Here is a 22,363-nt window from a genome sequence, read left to right on the forward strand (position 1 = left end):
TGTTTGTAGGATTTCTCTTTCAACGGCGAGAAATTTTGCATTTCCAGAATATACGTTTTGGTTACTTTGTTTCCGGAGCCGATTAAAATCCGAAGTTGTAAAAGTGAAATACATGTATGCTCAGATGTATTGCCTGCATGCACTCTTGCTAAACACGAACTGAGTGTATGGTACCGCACTTGAGTTGTAGAGAGAGAGGGGGCAGTTTCGGGCGTTAGTACAGTGTAACGCCTAATTATCAGCCCTTGCAAAATCGGGGAACGTAACTTCAGTCACTGGCGTACAGGTGGGGTGGGGATTGGGGGCCCCCAAGTGTTTCATGGCCAAGAAAAAAAGGAGAAAAGGAAAGGGAAAGAGTGGAACACTATTTTCTTAATATAATGTCAAAATATAGATTTTTGAATTGAAAAGTTTGCTTTAGCTGCCATATCTAGCCCCCTCGTTTTTTTTTTTTTTTACTCATTACGCAACTTGCTTCAGCCAATAGATCTGGTGCAAAACCATCTGAACTAGTGGTATCATTGAAATGTTGTGAAAAAGTCACTGGTAATTTTTTTTTAATATTAATATTGTGTAGTTTGTTGGCATTTGTATTTCTTCTGTTGATATTAAGTAGAGCTCCTCTGGGCAATTTAGAAGGCCTCATATTCCAAAACTTCTGGGGGCTCTGCCCCCTCGACCCCCACCAAGGGCCTCTGGAACCCTCCACTGATACATAGCTATAGATTTTTGTATTGAAAAGTTTGCTTTAGCTGCCATATCTAGCCCCCTCGTTTTATTTATTTTTTACTCATTACGCCACTTGCTTCAGCCAATAGATCTGGTGCAAATCATCTGAACTATCATTGGTATGTTGTGAAAAATTAACTGGTAATTTTTCTTTTAATATTAATATTGTGTAGTTTGTTGGCATTTGTATCTTCTGTTGATATTATAGTAGAGCCCCTCTGGGCAATTTAAAAGGCCTCATATTGCAAAACTTCTGGGGGCTCTGCCCCCTCGACCCCCACCAAGAGCCTCTGGAACCCTCCGCTGGTACATTGCTGGTTTGCGTAATGGATAGTGGAGCATTACAGATTCTCAACAAGAAATGTGGCGCTTCAAAAAAAGTAATTGAGAATGGCTGGACTAGAACATGTGGAAGAGAATTTTTGTTACGGTGCTGCATAAACTGTTAACCAAAGTAACAGCACATCTGAAAACTTATATTCTACAATACTTTATAGAGTGTGTCTTTGATTGTTTTAGTAAATGACCTTTTCCAGAGAAAACCACTGATTTTTTCTATCAAAAATACACAAAACCCTAATTTCTTTATTTTAATATTCAAGAGTATGATGTCCGATGATCAATATAGGTTTATATTTTCTTAATCCATTATTTTCTGGCAGACTAAAGACAGAGAGATCTTTAAAGATATAAACAATCTGGTCACATCCCCAATTTGTAAACAAACTAAGTATTGATTTGTTTACATACTGTGGTAATGCTGACATGTCTACTGCTCCTGTTGAAGTTGATGCTCTTGAAGTTGTTGCAGTTGTTTGTCTGACATCTTTAACATTCAAAGAAAGAAATACAAGACATAAAGATGGCAATATATCAAAAAGGGACTGGGCCAGTATTTTACAATACACTTTCCAGATGAATATTGGACAAGCAAAAAGCCCCCAAAACAGACCATGCCAGATGATGTGACTATGAAGAATACCCCTTTCTTACAAGAAAAAATTATTTCATCAATTGTGGATGTTGAGTTACAAACCTTTAAACTGTCATACACAGAAAGGGAGAGTTATGAATTACATCAAGCCACAAAAAGAATGTGAAAGTTGATGTCAATCAATACCAAGATCACATAACACCTCCTTCAAGTGCCTCCTCCTCCTTCAAAGAGGAGAGTGGTGGAAGCCCGAGTGTGACAATGATGCAGTATGGTATAGGGAATATGAGTTGAGAGGCAAATATGACCATAAATCAAGAATTCAGGATGACATTTATCAACTTTGAAGAGGACAGTTGTTATGAAATTAATCTTGTTTTTTGGTTGATGGTATTTTACTCTTGAACATCATGCCAAAAATACTTTCGTTGTTGAGAAAAATGTTGTATTTTTGCACTTGTCATGTCACTCACGTTTTGGATGTTGTGTCACTCATGGTATATAGGAGGGTACCATTTTCCATAGAGGTTTGATTGATTTTGACTATATATGTGTTACATAGGTACACTATTTACATACATGTATGGGTACTCACAGTACTCCTGGACAACTACTTGGGCATGAATCCAATCATAAGTGATAATGGTCAGAAACCCATGTCCAAAATTTGTCATGTCACTTACGCACCACTTTTTTCATCATATCTACTCAACGAATTGTAAAATTCAAAGTAAACTTGGAGTGGCCCATGCCAGTCCTACATTGTATATAATATAGTATTCATAATTGATTCATAACCTTTAAGTTTAAAGATATGAACCTTAGCCCTGTATGATTGTTGGGTCACTCACGTTTGAAAATGACTAGTATTGGAAATCCTTTTGAATGTCCTTCATTCATAAAGGCATTTTATGCACATTTTGCAAGCAAACCAATTATCATACTGATCCCTGATAATTAAAATAGTTTTCATTTTTAAAACTAAAGACATGAACAAATGTAATTAACCAATGTATATTCATGTTGTCTATTAGATATTATCATTATCTTACCTGTTGTTTTCTGGATTAGATTCCCAGCTAGAAGTTCTTTGGACAATCCCCCTAAGTCACTCTTTTCTAATCCTTCTGCAAGAAGAGCTCTGATATCTTCATCTGGATGTTGTTCATCTCTCCACCGTGTGAACATTGTCATCAATGCATCCTTGTAATTCGATGAATGTTGGACAATGATATGATCAAGTTCAGCAGATGAGATTCCCAAATGTATCCCTAAATCTGAATAGTACCTCGGTGGGATGAGCTGGGCCAATCTCAAAAATTCTTCTTCGGTGACAGAACTGAAAAAAAAATATGTTGCAAGAGACGAATGACAGACAGACAACATGCAGACGCAATTCGTATCCCTTTATAGTCTCGCCTTCACCTCTAGTCGATGAGACAAAAAAAAACAGCCCATTAAATCCATGCCCCAAGTTTGTCATCAGAATGGTCATGTAAATATAGTCAACAATGAAAACAAATACTGGCATTCACTACAACATAAAAATAATATGATGATGATAATAACGGTATATTTACCCATGATACAGAGATGCCAAGTTCAAAGACCAGCTATGCGTGAGATTTTCTGTGAATCTGAGTGAGATCACAGACATTGTGTACAATGTATATGGAGATAGGCTGTGATAGTTGCGTGAGACAGAGATTTGAGGAGATGAACAAGAGTCCAAAATGCATGAGTCTCACGCATAATGCGTGAGACTTGGTAGCTCTGATGATAGTCACTTCAGTTCCGAAAACTGTTCTCCCAGTGGGCACTGCTATTATTATTACCCGGCTAAGCTAGGCTACCTATTCAGGTGCACACAGCTTTCTGAGGAATTAATTCCTACATGTATCCATTTACCTCACCTGGGTCGAGTGCAGGAAATTACGCCATGGCTGGGATTTGAACCCACGACCCTCTGTTTCAAAGTCTGGAGACTAATCCACTGGGCCATGATGCTTCACATAAGAGAAATATGTATTCTCTAAGACTATGACAATAAAACTGTACTTTCCTTTCCCAGAATATAGCATTTACAATGCTAGTCCCACATGTAGACCTTGATGTTCATATGGTTCCATGACGTTGTCTCTGGTAAAATTGTTCCAAGTTTGGGATTCATTAGGAGTTTTTTTTTCTTTCTCTTCGAATCTTTTTTTGGGTTTTGATTTGAAAGTAGGTCCAGAGTTTGGTTGGTCCCTGACCACGCCACGGTCGATCTGGTAAGTTAAATCTGGATCCATGCAGTTTGGAATTAATGGGTATTATTATAATATTACATTATAGTGTAAGAATATGGTGATGTGCCTTCTTCTTACGCTCTAGCTCTCTGCGTTCTTTTTACCTCAACTCATCCTTACCTTCTATCTTTCTTTTCCATTTCCATTCTCATTCAATAGGTCTACCCACACAAATTCTGGAAGAAATAAGAGGAGAGTGTATTGAAATAATAGTGCTGTCAATATATGTGTATTACACAAGACTGAGCAGTACACCTACAGACACATTTTTGCTAACACAAATTACATACTAACTTAAAGATAATCAACACTACTGTAGATATTTCCTTAAATCATTAAGAATTCAGAAGAATTTTTTGATGAGTAATTCAAGGTAGATGCCTCTTTTATTATTTTGTTAAGAGAATTCCAGAATTTGGGTCTTGTGAAAAATATAGTTTTGCTCAAAATTACTAAGTCATTTGACCGTCTGGTAAATATGAATGCAAGGTATTATTTCTCATAAATTTATTTTGTAGTACATTAGGTACACTATTTCTATCTAGCTGATAAATGAATTGGAATAACTGTAAACGGTCAATCAATAATTGAGGATACGTTTCTGACGAAACAATCCAGATATCTAAAGGGCACATTACATATTATCCTTAGTACTTTTTTCTGAAGTAGAAATACTTTGTTGAGTCTTGTTTGAGAGGCATTTCCCCATGCAAGAACCTGATAATTAAGATACGGTAAAATTAATGCACAATACAACATGGATAGCGCCTGTGCTGGAAGAACCTTTTTAAGTTTCTTGATGACACCGATATTTCTTGCAACAGTTTTACAAACATTGTTGATATGAAAAAGATTTAAAAACAATTCAAGTGTTTTGATCTGGATTCGTCATTAAAACTAATGTTTTAATGTGAAATTGGCTACCCCTATTGGGTTGCATCAGGCTATTTAAATTTGCTGTAGTTTGGTGAACAATGGCTATTGTTCAAAGTGTATTCAGGTATGCATTGAAGCATCCATGGATATACTTGGCTGGGTTGATCTCTTGACCAATCAAGAGTCAGTTGGGGGTACAATAATGTCCCCCCAATAGGTATAGGAGGCTTTCTTTTCAAGCCAGCTAGAGCACAAATTTGGCGGGAAGAGGGCAGAAGAGATTGAGCTTTTGAAGAAGAAGGTTGTCTTCCCCCGTGTCAGTTTGAGTCAAAGTACAACTCAACATCGCTATAGAGGATTTTTGCTTCTACACTGTAGGCCTAATTACCAGAGGTACCAGAGATATTGAGAGTAGTGGGCGCGAGGTTGTTTTTCGTAGAATAAAATACCTGAACTACTGCAAACCAGTCTGAGTTTGGCTTTCTTTCACTAATGAACTTTTAACTAAAAATTTCTTCATACATCATGTAGTAAACCAGCAACTTATTCAACACACTATTGCCTACATGTATGTTATTAGAAAATTAGAAGAAAAAAATTGTAAAAACAACCAGAGCTTGGAATTTATTGGATCCTACTCTAAAGAACAAACTATCTGTAGAAAGTTTCAGAGCAGCACTCTGACCCACATGAAAGCAGCACGCTGGTGATTCACAGTCTACAGCCCTTGCCTACTGGTAACTTCAGAAAGTTCAGTAGTGAGAAGTACTATTAGCTGAGACCAGTAGGATCTGATCAGAAAATTGGGATCGTCCCAGTCTACAGGGGCTGTCTCAGTTTTTAAAGAGTTCTCAACACAAGAAATCTATGAAAGTACATTCATCTGTCAAGTGCCGACATCAATTGAATGCACTAGTCAAAAAAAATGTCAGGATTCATAACAAGATTCTGAACACCGTAATTGCCATCTATATGATCTAGATCATGTATGTAGATCTATGTCCCCCTCAGGGCCAAAGGGGGTATTCTAAAGTGAAACAAGTGGAGTGCCTCTGGCCGTCTCACCTGCATCACGTGGTTCAATATAGCAGCAGTGCTGACTTTGAATTCTACTCTAACTCGCACAAGATGTTCTTATGTCCACTTTTTATGAACTAGACCAATAAACTTACAGAGATATGATGGTTATTCAACAAAGAAACCCAACATGGCCAAAGTTCATTGACCTTACATGACCTTTGACCTTGATCATGTGACCTGAAACTCGCACAGAATGTTCAGTGATACTTGATTACTCTTATGTACAAGTTTCATGAATCAGATCCATAAACTTTCAAAGTTATGATGGTAATTCAACAGATACACCCAATTCGGCCAAATTTAATTGACCTTTGACCTTGGTCATGTGACCTGAAACGCGCACAGGATGATCAGAGATACTTGATTACTCTAATGTCCAAGTCTAATGTACTTGAAGCGGGGGCTGGTTTATAGGATGCAATGTGTATAATAAATTCTCCACTTACCGACTTTAGGCGTGTTGAGGTCCGACAGACAATCCAATATAACGAATTGCTCCAAATATTGCACGGTCCCAATGACACAAAATCACCACAAGATTATATCACAAAAATAACTTGGCTAGCACAAGCGTATTTGGATTTCTCTTTGTGTAAATGACGGAGAAATAAGGGTAGTACACAAATTTGAAAATGGTGCGATGGAAGATGAAATGCTTGAATTTTCTCCAAGTGAAATGAAGGAGATCCACACAAGTATATAGTGATTTGATTACTTTCTCAAAAACGCGTGTTTACTGGATGAGAAAACTTTGAGAAGTCTGAAAAGGAAGTGGTAGTTTGCATGGTTCCGGGTAAAAATGGCAGAGGTAATAATGGAAAAGGTAAAAATGGCAAAGGTAATAATGGCAGAGGTAAAAATGGCAGAGGTAAAAATGGCAGAGGTAAAAATGGCAGAGGTAAAAATGGCAAAGGTAAAAATGGCAGAGGTAAAAATTGCAGAGGTAAAAATGGCAGAGGTCAAAATGGCAGAAGTAAAAATGGCAGAAGTAATAATATCTCATTGCACCTAGTCCAAGTGGATATCATGTTCTCTAACTAGTTTCTATATATGGTGACGGATACCGCATGAATTTTGAAATGTGTAGCAAATCAGGGATTGTTTCTTATTACAGGTACCATTATTTCAACCTGACGAAAGGTTTACTGTATAAATAGCTGAAAAAATATATTGGTGGTTTTGGGAAAAATTCATCAATGATTAAGAAAGTTATCAGAAGTTTGAGTTTTTGATCTGTGACGTCGTATTAGTAACTACCCAGTATTTTATGCACCAAAATGTCTACTTTTCAGTGGTTCATGGTTGCTAAGTTAATATACTTGAGGTACAGTTAAAACCATTTTCATTTTTTTAATGAAATTTCATTATATTTTCTTATCACACCATATATAGGGAAAACTGCTCGCAAATGACGTCCCCATCAACATGTAAAATTTCAGTAGCTTTTTGATGGATTCCCTAAACCCTCACCAATATCATTTTAATAAACTTTATGTCAGAGTGAATTTCCCCAGTAATGAATTCAGTACGATATTTGGGAACTAGTGTTCTTCAAATTTGAATATTAGAAGAGCGATATGACATGTGAATGTCGTGCATGTAAGTCCAGGAAAAAAAAAGAAATATAACCTCAAGTGTTATCATTTTTAACCTCAGCCAATTTTACCTCTGCCATTATTACAGCTGCTATTTATTCCTCTGCCATTTTTACCTCTGCCATTTTTACCTCTGCCATTTTTACCTTTGCCATTTTTACCTCTGCCATTTTTACCTTTGCCATTTTTACCTCTGCCATTTTTACCTCTGCCATTTTTACCTCTGCCATTTTTACACCGAGCCATTTGCATTCCAAATGAGATGCAGGATGCAAAAACAATGAACAAAGAGAGAGGGGAGAGAGAGGTACCAATTCGGAGAATTTATGGTGAGTCACAGATGAATGTGCTCTGCTGAGGGTCATTCTTGACCGCTTGTTGACATGTTTATTAAACAGGGAGTGGAAGTAACTGGTATCGAAGGGTAATGTCCTCTCAAAGGTGATGAGTAATAGAAGGCAAAGTTGAGAAATGAAGTGGGATGAAATTTGGAAAATACTACATACTAGACCAATAAACTTTCAAAGTTATGATGGTAATTCAACAGATACCCCCGATTCGGCCAAAGTTCATTGACCCTAAATGACCTTTGACCTTAATCATGAGACCTGAAACTTGCACAAAATGTTCAGTGATGCTTGATTACTATTATGTCCAAGTTTCATTAATCAGATCCATAAACTTTCAAAGTTATGATGGGAATTCAACAGATATCCCCAATTCGGCCAAAGTTCATTGACCCTAAATGACCTTTGACCTTGGTCATGTGACGTGAAACTCATGCAGGATGTTCAGTGATACTTGATTAACCTTATGTCCAAGTTTCATGAGCTAGGTCCATATATTTTCTAAGTTATGATGACATTTCAAAAACTTAACCTCAGGTTAAGATTTCGATGTTGATCCCTCCAACATGTTCTAAGCTCTGTAGTAATTGGGCCATGTACATGCAGTACCCTATATGTATTAATATGTATAAGTCTATGTATTGATCTATGCTCATGTATGTATTAAGTCTGTGTGTGCAGTGTGTAGGCGAGGAGCACTCCTGATTGGAGAAGCCTTTATATGCTCCTACGCCTGCTATGTACAATGCAGGCCCCCGAAGCTACCGCCATTTTGTTTAATCCATTAGAAGCTAAAATAAGCCCCCATTAATATTAATTTCGTACGATGCTCCCTCGTCAACTGTGGTTTTGTACGTGTATTAGACAATACGCACACCAGCGCAATGACAAAGGTCAACTTGGCAAATTTATTAATGTATTCATTTTGTTACGCGCTCGTGACGCGAAGGATTCAGCGAATCAAGCAAGCGCAAATCTGAGACGATACGTTGCGCTTTATAAAGTATCGATATCACAAGCGATATCACTTAAAAACAAAACAATGTTTGTATTGCGTCTTATAGGCCTATGCTAATTCTAAAAGGGAAGATGAAAAGAGTAGATCAAGTCGCGATTAGGTAAAAAGGTGGAGGTGGGGTGGGGCAAATCACAATGATGGTATTCATTTTCACTGGTTGAGTATGAATACTGAAAAAAATAACTTTCACCACTAAAAGAGTCATTTCTTGTTACAAATTTAATTTGGAGAAGTAAAAAAAAAAATCTTCATGATCCCCGTGCCTGCTTTCTTCTGGCGTCCGTTTCATAATGAATTACACTGAGCTATTTAAACATCGCTATTATTGTGATAACCGTGGGAACCTTGATTATGATTGGTATTCGTAGTTACCATACTTGTAACTCATGATGAAACGGGCCCCAGTTTATCATGCTCAATATGTTTCCTGTCCCCTTTATTCTCCAGCATTTCTTACTCTGTTTTTTTTTTCCATTTAATCATTTTCCCACTCATGTTCTTTTGTGCCGCCCTTCTCCTACATATGAAGAGCTCACTTTTAAAAGGGGTTAGGTCCATTTTTAATCAAATTTGATTTTTATGTCTTAATTGATTTTTAGTAGCTCTATAAGATGATACCATAGAAAAGTTGAAATTCCCATTAAAAAAGTGAACTAAAAAAAGAAAATTCACTTTTTTTCAAAAGGGGTTAGGTCCATTCATAATTTTTCTGGAAAATAATATCTTAAAAAAATATGAAGATAAGTAGATTTCTTTTATACCCAATTTTGAATTTCTAATGGTAGGGTATCATGAAAATTCATTTTCGCATAAGAATATTGCAATATGGGAGAATAAAAAAAAATGATTTTCTTGGAGTGGCCCTAGCCCCTTTTGCAACTTAACTTTTCATATATTTCCTTATTTTCCCACTTGTTATCTGTCTCCTGGTTTCCAAAAATCTCGTCTTATTTCTCTTCCACCCCTTTTGTTCCTACTTCCAACACCAGCTCTCTCACCACCCCCTCTAAATTATCTCTTCATAATTATGTGCCCCTCCATTTCTTTCTCATCTCTTTTCAACCCACTTCTCATCACTCTTTCCCTCTCTCGATCTCCGTCTCACTTTGAATTTTGCCAATTCCAAATCCCTTTCATTTTAGCTCGGTACAAATACTATATGAACACAAATGAAAGACATGAAGGAATTTTCTGGTTAGTGGTGAATTTTATTAATTATCCAGAAAAAAAAATCACATTATCAGAGGATTAAGCTTTACCTTTTTCTTAAGCGTATGTTAATAGTTTGAACCAAAATAAATATGTTTTTGTATTCTGGGGGGGGGGCACAATTCCCCCTACTTTTTGAAGCACTGAAAAGTGCCTTTTTATGCAAGAAAATGCCCCCTCACGAACGTGTACTGTGTCCCTTTCACCTGGTGAGAACCTGTTTTAGGTAATACCAATTGGTGCTCTTCCTTATATGCAATTTTTCACCCAAAAATGCCCCCCACGTGTTCTGTGCCCTTCCATCTGAGAGCCCGTTTCATGTAATACAAAGTACCCCCTCGCCTTCTTGAAAGTGCCCTTTCTTGAATCACTGCCCCTTTTTACCCAAGAAGAGCGCTTCTAAAGAATTTGTTCTGTGCCCCTTTCACTTGAGAAGGATCTGTTTTATGGTCACCATGACGAGTGCCCTTTGAAACAAGAAAACAATATTTTCATTTCTATAATATACTTCTGAAGGAAATCCTGTGTGCATTAAGTTTAATAATTCATGTGAGTGGGGTATATAAGCAGGTTCGTACAGATGGAGGGGGGGGGGGCTTGAAGGACTCTTGCCCATAGGCGGTGGGATAGGGGGACCTGTCCCCCCTAAATTTGAGGTGGGGGACAGTCCCCCCTCCTAAATTTTTTGTTGAGAATCTTTTTTTTTTGCTCGTTTCCTGCATCCCCCCTAAATTCAGGTAGACCCCCCCCCCTTAAAATTGTTGTGCCCCCCCTAAAATTGTGGTTGACAACCTTTTTTTTGCTGGAAATTTTTGTGGTCCCTTCTAAGATTTAGGTGGATAAATTCAGGTGGACCCCCCTAAATTTTTTGCCTTCCGCCGCCAATGCTCTTGCCCCCCCCCCAAAAAAAAAATCACGACCAAGGGGAAAAAAAGAAAAAGGAAAGCAAAGGGTGAAATATATCATTTTGAATTTTTTGTCGAAATCTATCACAAAATTGGATATTTGTTTTTAAAATGTCAAAATTTTGCTTGCTCGCAACTTTTTAAAAATTTCACATAAAACAGCATTTTCCCTGTGCCCCCCCCCACTTTCAAGCAACTTCAATCCGCTGCTCCTATTTGTATGTTTATAGCTTCTCTTTTTGCAACCAATTTTAATGAAAATCAATAAGAAATTTCATACGTCATTAATTTGGGTTGTGATAATAATTTTTTTTTTTTTAATTGGACTTTGAAAAAAAAAACCTTTTCCATCTTCATCACGTGGTTCCTAAGTCTTCAATGTTGAATAGTTGGATTTCTTGAATGAAAACATCTGTTACACCAGTCCTGCAGATTGAAAAAAATAGAGAAAGAAAATCAATTAAATTGTCATGATTTATAAAACAAATGTTTTAAGAAAAGTGAGACTATGCATAGGTATATATGTTTCAACACATACCATAGGAAATCTTTCTTCTAATTATAAAGTTGTACTTCTATAAAGCATATCACTTAAACATGTTCTCTGCAGTTTACATACCACTCTCCATTCTAACTACATGTACTCTTCGAAAAAAATGACAGAGATTTCTTGTAAATATGAATATATAAATTAACATATGTAAATTATATGAATAGTCAGAATTAAAGTTGATGTGTTTTGTTGCACAGAATATTTTGATCTGTAATTAAAAACGACACTAACTATAATCTAGAAACAAAATTGAAATGGGTTTTTCAAAGGCAGGTCTATTTGTTGCCAAAAAAATGTGAACAACCTCCATTATCAAAAATAATCACTAACTAACTCACTCACTCATATAACTGCTGTAGTTTGTATTTCTCTCTGTGGTCCAGGCACTGTTCTATTAGGCCTACTTCACCAATTATTTATCATCATCAATCACCTCCATGGAAATTGTCAAATTGCATCATCCTATTAGACAAAATGTAAAACCAAAAAAAATCGTAAATCTACAAATATGAAATATGAATATCACACTAAAGAATGAATAAAATGAATTTTATAAAATATAACTCATGAAAAATAAATATTGCTTTGTTTATAAACAAATAGGAAATAAAAAGGCAATTTAATTACTAGTAGATCAAGGACATGTCCTAATTTTATAAATTTGCCCAAAGTACATAACTTTTGACATTGGTTCTATTTTAGACTCGAGAGCCTGTATATTTAAGAAGTGTATGTTCCGTACAGATCCTACCTCTTTGTGGCTCAGGTTATTTTTATTTAATGTAAACATGGTTAACATTCAATGCATGTAATGTATCTGTAATTTTGAATGGGTTAGTTTAACTTTTATACCTGGATGAGAATCTGCAAAATGATGCATGCACTTATGATCATCATCTTGAACCATATAGGTAGACCTCTATACTGTTTTTCTTGTCCTTCAAACTCAACCTGTTTTTCTTTTTCTTCAAACTCGACCTGTTTTTCTTTTTCTTCAAACTCAACCTGTTTGTGAAAGAAAAGAGAGTACAATAATAAGAAGTGATATTTTTCATGGCCGTATGTATAGGGGAGGGATTTGGGTAAGAGATGAAATGTGAAAACCTTCATCAAAAAAAGAATTGCATGACATCCTTCAATTTTATTTTAGAAAATGCACAAAACGGCCATAGGTAATATTGGTTACTTCTGGCCCTCGCTTTCTGAATTTTAGGTTTCTCAAAATTTTTTCAAATGTCTGCCCTCCCCCCAAAAAGAAACATCTGCATCTTTTTATTTCCGAATCTTATTTCATTTGACTTTAACATAATTTCATCTCATGCACTAGGTCTAGATCCATTTGTAAGAACGTATAGATCTAGTCCAAGTCTCAGAGCTGTGCAACAGCATTCGCGTATCTAAATTACTCGTAGGTCTAGATCTAGATAGTAACGATGGACTCTCGATCTATCTAGACCTAGAAAGTAAAGCTTTGGTTCTAAACTGAGATCTAGGCCTATATGGATTTGATGTCTTTTATTCCTGGCTAAAAGTTTAAACTTCATTGCCATTATTGACCAAGATTAGATCTAGTCTTTGGTCCACTGACACTGACAGGCATACTCGTACATGTAAATGGAGTCGTTTAGGCCCAGACCTAGATCTAGGCCTAAATTACAGACCTAGATCATAAGCCCTGGGCCTGGGCTAAGTGTCGCGGGTTGGGAAAGTATAATTTAGATGACTCGATTTAAATTAGGTTGGCCTAGAATTAGAAAGCATCGATGAATAAAAGTGAAGTACTGTAGGCCTAGATCCAAGTCTAAAATAATATTAGGCCTAGGCCTAATAAGAAGCAACAGTAACACTAGGCCTAGATCCTCTGTTAACCAAGTTAGAAATTAGTTCTAACGTTAGGCCTATCTAGATCTAGGTCCTAGATCTAGCCTATTGATAATAAGACAAACATGCATGCAGAGCAGCATATTATTTCGTATAGGTCCTACAGGAATAACCGTCGTTTCTGGGGATTTATTCAACAATTTCTGACATTTTTTTTTACTATTCGTGAGTGAGCCAACACAGTTCAGCGGAACAACCAAAACAGAGAGACTGAAGCTTTTGGTCTAGGAGTCTAACTATAGACCCTATTTATAAATAACAATAAGTTAAAATGGGTGGGGGCTAAATGAAGAAGCCTGAAGTTATGCAAAATAAATTTGATATCTGAAACTGAAAGTGAGGATTGACACAATGACAGGCAATATATCTTCATCCACACTCCACTTCACAGTTTATTCCTGACTGGGTTTCGATCTACTGAAGATAGATGCAGATCTCCCTCTAGATCTAACGTTACAGTGTACAAAAAGAAGCTTCATTCTTCTTGCTTTAATCAATCGTGGGTTGGTCCTTGTTAATTGGAGGTGAACCAAACCGGCCCGAAATTCTCTCGATGCCCAATCGGCTAGGAGCCCGTACAAAATACATGTGGTTAACACAGCGGCATAACCGCAACACTGCAAGCAACATACAGGCTGCACTGGGCGACGATGACAATCTAACTTCAATTTCAAAGACCAAATTCTGCTTTCCTTTAACAGAAGAATGATAGTAAACTCTCTAATTTGGTAGAGAAATAACCTAAGATCACAAAATACAGTGTGAAATTTGTAAATAGTCCACTGAATTCATGTGGTTATATCAATTTATACGTACTCACCGGAGTGTTCGTAGGTCCATTTTTGTGTGGAAAGAAAAGTTTCAGAATGAATAAATTAGATGACGTAATGAGGTCAAATGAATAATTACTTCTGTAACACGATACCACTAGTATCGATGACAAAGAATCGGGGAAATCGCGTATTAATGACGCTCTTAGCCAATGACAAGGCCGGAATATGAATATATTTACGCTCATGAATGTCAATGGGGGCTTATTTTTGTCTTCAAATGATCGCGGTAGGCGGAGTCTAATCTCATTTGTTTTGTGCTGAACGCGCGCGCAGCTTTCGGTCTAGTAATATATTATAAGGTCTTTGGTACAATGTATGTATTAAGTCCATGTGTGTGCTGTGTGTAGGCGAGGAGCACTCCTCATTGGAGGAGCCGTTATATGCTCCTACGCCTGCTACGTACGTGTGTGCGTTGCACAGCACGTACACAAGCTGGTGCTGAGAAGAGATCCAGCCTACACACCAAAGACACAAAAGATAGTAGACACCGTGGAGACATAGTAGAGAGAAGACCCCGAGACGCCAATGAGTGAGGACATCCCAGAAGCTCCCCACTCGGCGCCGTGGTCAATCTGTTAATATTAGAAGTCTGAGAATTGAACCTGTTGTCTGTTATCTACCGTGTGGCATCGTCAGTGCAAGTGTCAGGGTGAAGACCCCGAGACGCCATCGAGTGAGGACCTGCATCCCAGAAGAAGCTCCCCACTCGGCGCCGTGGTCTGTTAGTTAGTGTATAGAAGTCTGCAATATCTGTTGTCTGTTATCTACCGTGTGGCATCGTCAGTGCAAGTGTCAGGTGAGTATTGATTGTTGTCACTGTCTTGTACCGTCGAAGTAACCCATTCGTGATTAGTGAGTAACAATCCTCGTCAGTGTTGTACCAGTCATTAACCACTCGTTCGTTCCGTACATACGTAATTGTACTGTCTGTCTCGTGCCATCGCAGTAACTCATTCTATCAGTTTTACTTCATTGGCGATTGCGAGATTTCGGGTCGTCTGTGCGCCTGTCAATTTTATTTTTATCAGTTCATGCACGTTCGTATTTCATATCTGCTCACGACATTGATTTGTGAGGGATTTTGAAGTTCATAACGAACCGGGGAGTGAGTGAGAAGTTTTCCACTCTCTAACGAGTCTTAATTTTCGTGCCGAGGTTGCGTGGATATTCATGCATCTCGCACACATTTAGTTTTAGTTTTATCATTTCTTGTTTGTTACAAGTGGATTTTGATATATATTTGCCATATTTAGGAAGTTATTTCATATCCACTACGTTGCATTTTTATTGCAACGCACGTGGTATGCTCTGTGCACAGTACACCGAAGGTGCACACGCCCTTCAATTCATTGTTTGGTTATACTTGCATTTCTGATCGCATTCTTCGCGAGTCTCTTCTATTGTTTGGCTCGCGGTCAAGAATTTCGTTCCTTGCATATTTTTGCGTAGCTTACTATCTCGTTGCTTTTGTTTGTGAATTCTTTGAAGTCTGCCTCTGGGTTGAATATCTTTAGTCCGCCATTGTCTTTAACGTTTCTTCCGAATTCGGAACTTTCACACTACACCACTTTCAAAAAGAAAAAAGTCGGGTGTGAGTATTTGGTGGATTTACTGGATTGGAAGTTAATTTGAACATAAAATTTTCCCTCGATCCGCGGTAATTAATCCAGATGTACGTTTCCTAGAATTTCATAGTCTTGCATATCGGGCAGTGTATACCAATATTTTGAGGGCGTAGAGTTGCTGTTCATATATTTTTATACATTTTCCAGTATATATTTTCTATCGACATTCAGCAAGTGTTTTTTACAACCAGTTCTGTGCACATTGAGTGGCGGAAAGAGTGTTAGAAGTTTTAATACTCCTGGTTGCTGAGTTTAGTAATAATCTGAATTTACTTCAAACTTTTACCCAACTCGAAATTACATTTGTGTCGGTGGTTATAGGTGGGTTTTTCTGAACTTCAGAGCTTACCTGTTACTAGAAAAATAGGTGGGTTCTCTGAGCTTCGGATCTTACCTGTAACTTGAAATATATACTCTTGATTATTGTTTTAATTAATACACATCTTGTGAATTTTCTTTAAAGCATTTCATTCATCACATCCGATATTGTGATTGTTTCTTGTACTAATTACAATTGTCATTCATTGTTGCTAATTGTTCACCCACTCGGTAGAATTGTGTGTGAATATATAGACTTCTATAAATAATTCCAGTGTCAGACCCGTTGGGACTGGAAATAATAGACGTCTGAATTATTTGTTTGAATAGACTTCTATAAATAATTCCAGTGTCAGACCCGTTGGGACTGGAAAAAGAGAAGTCTGAAATATTTCTATGTGAATAGACTTCTGTCAATACCAGTGTCAGACCCGTTGGGACTGGGAAAGAGAAGTCTGAATAATTTTATCTTCCATATCGAATAATTAGTAGTTTGGGCTGGTTGTGTGTAGGCTCCATAATTTTTGAAATTGTGTAGTTTTGCAGAGAAACCGGTAGGCTATTAATTTCTTGATAACTTAGATATATTGTTCTCTATGTTATTCATGTTACATGTTTATGTGTCGTTTTGATTCGAACTAAAATCGAATCAACACTATTTATAGATCTATGTGCTGATTTTGATTTCCATATTGCTTGGAGATCAAGAAATCAGCAGGTCAAAAGTTAGATTATAATAAAGATTTGTCTTAATTAACAAATATCATTGAAATATCTTTCGAGATTGTTTTTGACCAAAAAATCTACCCTCGATCGCCTCGCTTGCGCTTGGCTCGAGTCGTCATCACTGCCGAGCAAATCACGTGACTGCTACATTGTTCACTTGATCGAGATAGAGTCGTGAACACAGTCACAGTCGATCAGAGTTAGAATTTGCTGAACTCTGATTTCATACTATTGTAGTGATTGACTGTTGATTTATTTTGAAGATTAGTTGGCCAAATCGTGGTTTTGGGAACCACTCGTAGATTTGTGTACGCGCACTTGTGTACAAAGTGAATGGAGGTGGAAATAGGGAACCGTGCGTGTGACTGAATAAAGCGCTGCTGTATGAAGTGAACGGTGGTTCCCAATATCACGATAATGCCGATTAGGCCTAAGTAGGAACTCGTAGAGGTTGATTTAGAACATTCTTTATTAGTTAATCTTTTCTTAGGTTTAACGTCGCGCGGTTTTCAACCAACCCCAGCGCAACGCACCTCTCTGTCTGGCCCGTAACTCCAGGCAGGGATAACGTTCACGAGCCGGCTATCGTCTTCGTGAAGGCAAATTTTGAACGAGTTTACTTTTCGTCAGTTTTTACTGACAATTTGCTGGATTTAGCCGCCAATTGTCTCTTGACACAATATTTACGCGAACGGAGCTAAATTCCTTGTTCCCATATTGATGTTTCTTGTTCATAGATCTTAGATTTAATTAATTAAATTTATCACCCCAACTTTGTCTGGTGTCGAGTAGTCACCAACCAACGACCTTTACGTAGCCGTATACCGGTACCGTACCTGCGTTGAGTGTCTGTGCAGTAGCACTTTGCATTTTTGTCTTTGAGATCAATTTGACTCTTACTGGAAATTAAAAGAATTTATTTAAATTCATTTAACTTCTTGAAGTTTAGCTTATCAGCTGCGTTAGAGCTGTGAATTGGTTTTCTTGCCTAAAATATATTTCAGATTTTTTGACACTTCTGTCTTTTCTGATTTTTTAAGCTCATATATCAGTAAAATCCATCGTGAGAATTTAATTGATCCCAAATAAATCTAGTATCTTCATATAAATAGTTTAGGGATTTTTCCTTAGATAATCTTGTTAATCTCTCAGGTGTTTGTAATTTCCTGACAGTGTATACCTGGAGCCAACAAGTGCAATTGTTTTGCTTTGCCTTTTGACTTGGTGTACACTTGTTTGAACGAGGACTTGGAATTTAATTTCGGGCCCTTAGTTCTTAAATTGTAGGAAATTTTTCTTGGAGGTTATCCTGGATTGTCTTTCTGTGTTTGAAATTCAGGTTTTCTTAGTTGATTAATTTTAACAAGCATTGTTGGATCAGGAATTTTTCTTTGGAATAATTCTTGTAAATTTAATTAGATCTCAACTGAAGGTACAAGAAGTACTGAATTAAATTTTAATAAGCTCTTTAAGATACTTAATTTAATTAAACCAACTCTTTACTCTGATTTTAAGTGAAAGGTACAGATACTATCGATCTTTGATATCAGAATCAATGTTTGATATCAATTTTCTTTGAAAAAAAAAAAAACTTTTGTTCATACGGTTTGCTCTGTTGTACTTTTGGAGCATCATTCTTGCGCTGAAGATTTCCAAATTTCTATTCGGGCTCAAGAATTCATCAGTGAAATACAAAATTCACTGCTGTTATTTTACGCAAGTTGATCTCTAAATAGTAGAGCCATTTTTAGGCTTGTTGCCATTCACTTTCATTTTTTTTGGATTTGGTAACTTATCCACATTCTAAAAAAAAAAAAAGACAAAAGAAAAATAAAGAAAATCGGATGTAGGATAAATGTGTGTTTGACATTTATATATTGCATTCATCAGAAATAGACAATTGTCATTGAATGCTACTCCTGTGATTGTTGAGGTTTCAATAAGTTGAATTCTTGTTAGGTTCTGTTAATAGTCGTAGATTAAGTAAAATTTATTGACACTTCTGCGATTACTCAGGGTAGTACAGGTTCTGACATATTCTATTCTACAAGTGTAGTTTCTGAAACTTGAATTCGAAGCTGCACTGTAACTTGTGAATCTACTTTCACTGAATACATCCATTGCTGCAGGAGTGTGTACATACTTATATTATTATTGTTCTTGCAGTACAAGTATTACCATACTTCACTCTTTCCTTGGCATTAAGTGTATTTAGTGACACAAGATTGATTATAAACTTAGTTAAGTTCTTTCACTGATCTGCAAGCCATATTCGGATAACTTACACTGTAGATCATTGAACTTGAATTTATGAAAGTATTATTTAAAATATGTTTAAGAATATGCCTTTGAATCACCAGGGTGATCATCAATAATACTTTTCCTGAATTTATTTGGAATTCATAATGATGCAAAGTGACATTGCCAGAGTAAAACAAAGATTAGTTGAAGACATTATAGACAGTCGGAATACTAGCAGGGGATACTTATACGAGTATTCACTGGCAGATAATCTGTACAAGCTTGGTTATCCAAGAAATTTTGTAGAGGAATTTGTTTATGAGAAGTTTGATTGTTCAAGGATACATTATTTATCTGATCTTGATTTAACAGATCTTGTATATGAATGTGCTGATAAATGCCAATATAGATATGCTGAACCCAATACTGGTAGACAGCCTCAGGCTGATAATTGGCATCTGCATTCACCTTATACTCAATGTGAACCCAGATCAAACAGCAGGGTTCAGAATACAAATAAACATGATTCTTATCCACAATCTTCTCATACTTCTAATGATCATTCCAAAGCTGATGATAGTTATATGGCAATGATGATGCACTGTATGGCTGTTGAAACGAAATCATTGTCAGAAGAACTGAAATCATCTCGGCATTCATCTGCTTTGGATTCAAGGCTTCCGCCCTTTGATCGAGGTTGCGATGCTCTGAGATCTTATTCTCATGGGTATACTCCTGGTGCGCGAGTGTCCTCGTTGCCCAAGTCCGTGACCTTCGATGGAAGAGGGTGTTGGCACACTTTTATACGTAATTTCCAGCTATATTCAGAAGATCGCGGTTGGGATCAAGCCCAACAGCTCAATGAACTTTGCTTTTGTCTTGACGAAGATGCAATCAAATATTTTGCATCAATTATTGTTTATTCCAAAGTAAACATTTCTCATACAGACATTGTCAAGAAGCTTGAGCAAAGATTTGCTTCTAAAGAATTTCCTGTCGCACAATTGCAATTCGATTTTGCGCAGCAGGCAACAACCGAAACAAAGGGGGAATGGGCCGATCGTGTCCTATCCTACGCTTCACGCGTCTTTGACGGATTGCCTGAGGAGATTGTTGAGAGGCAAATAGTGCACAAGTTTTGTCAGGGTTCATTAGATCAAGAAGCGGGGAAATGCGCTATCCAATCACGTCCTCGAAATCTTGATCATGCCATTGATTTAGTTCGGTGGTTTCAGCATCGGCTAAAATATGCAAGACAAAGGTCTTACGATACTGTCGAGGAGGATCTCAGAAATAGCTGTATGGGCATTTCCGGGCATGCCTTTATTGCTCAGCAGTCCTGTCAGGACAGTCTGGAGGACCGAGTGCCCAATCTGGAGAAGAAGGTTGATAATATTCAATCTGCTCTAGGGGCACAGATGAAGTCCTTCCAGTCCTCAGTCCAGGGATCGGTAACTGCTGTCCCAGAGCTGAATAGGCATACACATTCTCCTTCGACAGAAGACACTGAATCCCAGTTGTCTTGTCGTGATGTTTGTTTTGCATGTAACAAGTCTGGACACTTTAAGAGAAACTGTCCTGAACGTTTAGCAGTAAAACATGTAGATACCTTTAGTGTAGAAGAAGTAACTGTAAATACCACATGTGTAGATGATGTAACTGTACATACTACATGTGTAAGTGATGATACTGTAAATACCGTACATGTAGGTGTAGATAATGTAAGCTTTGTAACTATGTCAGAGGACAGTCGGGCCTCTACTGAGGATACCAAGCATGGGCAGAGTTATCTAGTGCAATTGCTTTGGGGAAGTACCCCTCCTAAGCTGTCCATCCTTGAATTCCTCAGTTCTCTCATCTGGTGGAACCAGAGATATGTCTGTAGTGTAAGTGATGGCCAATTCCACATATCTTGTCCTTGGCTCCTTCCTCCCTGGCCACCACCCCTGGAATGGAGTAGCATCTCCTTGATCAGTTGCTGAAAGTCCTGCAATTGAAATTTCTGTTATGCATTGTTTTGTATTTCCTTTAAATGGTCACTGAAGGTAAAGGCACACTTATTTTTCAATAGTTTTTACCTCTTCAGGTGACATATGAAGTAATATGTGTAAACACTGGTTATAAATGCAATAGTTATTTTATCACATTTGTATATATTTTATACTACATAAAGATATACCGGTAGATATTTCAACCATAGATCCTTTACCTTGTTTGCAAAGTCTTTATAAACAACCCTGGAAATATTGTCATACAGGATGTTGAAATAGTAGTAGTTTTTTATCAACGGAAAATACTATATATGTATGTCAAATCCAGGTTGTTATATTTATTTGCACCAGATTTGGTTGAAATATCATTACATTACATATGTCTTTAAGAGCTCAAACATAATACCAATCATATATCATATTTGTAAAGGTCACATTGTACAGGCCTATATTAATTGGTGACAGAGCTCCAGCCAATTGGCTTTATTTCATTGTTAGTCTATTCACTTGTACAATGTACGCCTTAATATAAAGAACAGACTAATAGCTTGGCTTAAAGAATCTCAATGTAAATTGCTGGCAAGGCTGAACATATATATATATATTCTTTCAGTCTTTCAGACTTACACGAAATAAGAAGATATTCTTTATATCAATACATAGACCAGATTTTCCTCCATGCAAGTATATATTTGCTGGTCTCCAGTAATGAGATTTATTTTTGCTGGACCAGTAATCTTTTTCCAAAATGATCAATTGTTATTCTTATTGAATACTACTATGTTGAGCTCAGATCACACTTTTTATGTACGGTATATGAGGTATTCTATTGGTGTCATGTATTTAATCAGTTTTAATCATATAGGCATATATTACATTCTTCTGTCAGGTTCCTTCATATCTGTTTATATCTATTGAGATTGCACAATATATGTCGCAATCTGATGGAACCGGGAGGAATGTAGTAATTGGGCCATGTACATGCAGTACCCTATATGTATTAATATGTGTATAACTATAAGTCTATGTATTGATCTATGCTCATGTATGTATTAAGTCCGTGTGTGCAGTGTGTAGGCGAGGAGCACTCCTGATTGGAGAAGCCTTTATATGCTCCTACGCCTGCTATGTACAATGTATGTATTAAGTCCGTGTGTGTGCTGTGTGTAGGCGAGGAGCACTCCTGATTGGAGGAGCCTTTATATGCTCCTACG

At 37.1% G+C, this 22,363-nt stretch overlaps 1 protein-coding gene across 2 annotated transcripts in view; it reads right to left on the reverse strand.

Moving 5' to 3' along the window:
- LOC121416794 overlaps nucleotides 1-22,363 on the reverse strand; it is a 55,136-nt gene that overhangs the window by 31,132 nt on the left and 1,641 nt on the right. For both annotated transcript variants that reach the window (XM_041610279.1, XM_041610280.1), the window contains exons 2-4: nucleotides 4,072-4,127; nucleotides 2,716-3,002; nucleotides 1,480-1,555 (exon numbers count right to left, since the gene is read on the reverse strand). In XM_041610279.1, the coding sequence (XP_041466213.1) occupies nucleotides 1,480-1,555; nucleotides 2,716-3,002; nucleotides 4,072-4,103 (395 nt within the window). In that variant the 5' untranslated portion in view covers nucleotides 4,104-4,127. The remainder of the gene's footprint in view (nucleotides 1-1,479; nucleotides 1,556-2,715; nucleotides 3,003-4,071; nucleotides 4,128-22,363) is intronic.

Source organism: Lytechinus variegatus, chromosome 6 (assembly GCF_018143015.1).
Source record: "Lytechinus variegatus isolate NC3 chromosome 6, Lvar_3.0, whole genome shotgun sequence".
Taxonomy (NCBI): Eukaryota; Metazoa; Echinodermata; class Echinoidea; order Temnopleuroida; family Toxopneustidae; genus Lytechinus; species Lytechinus variegatus.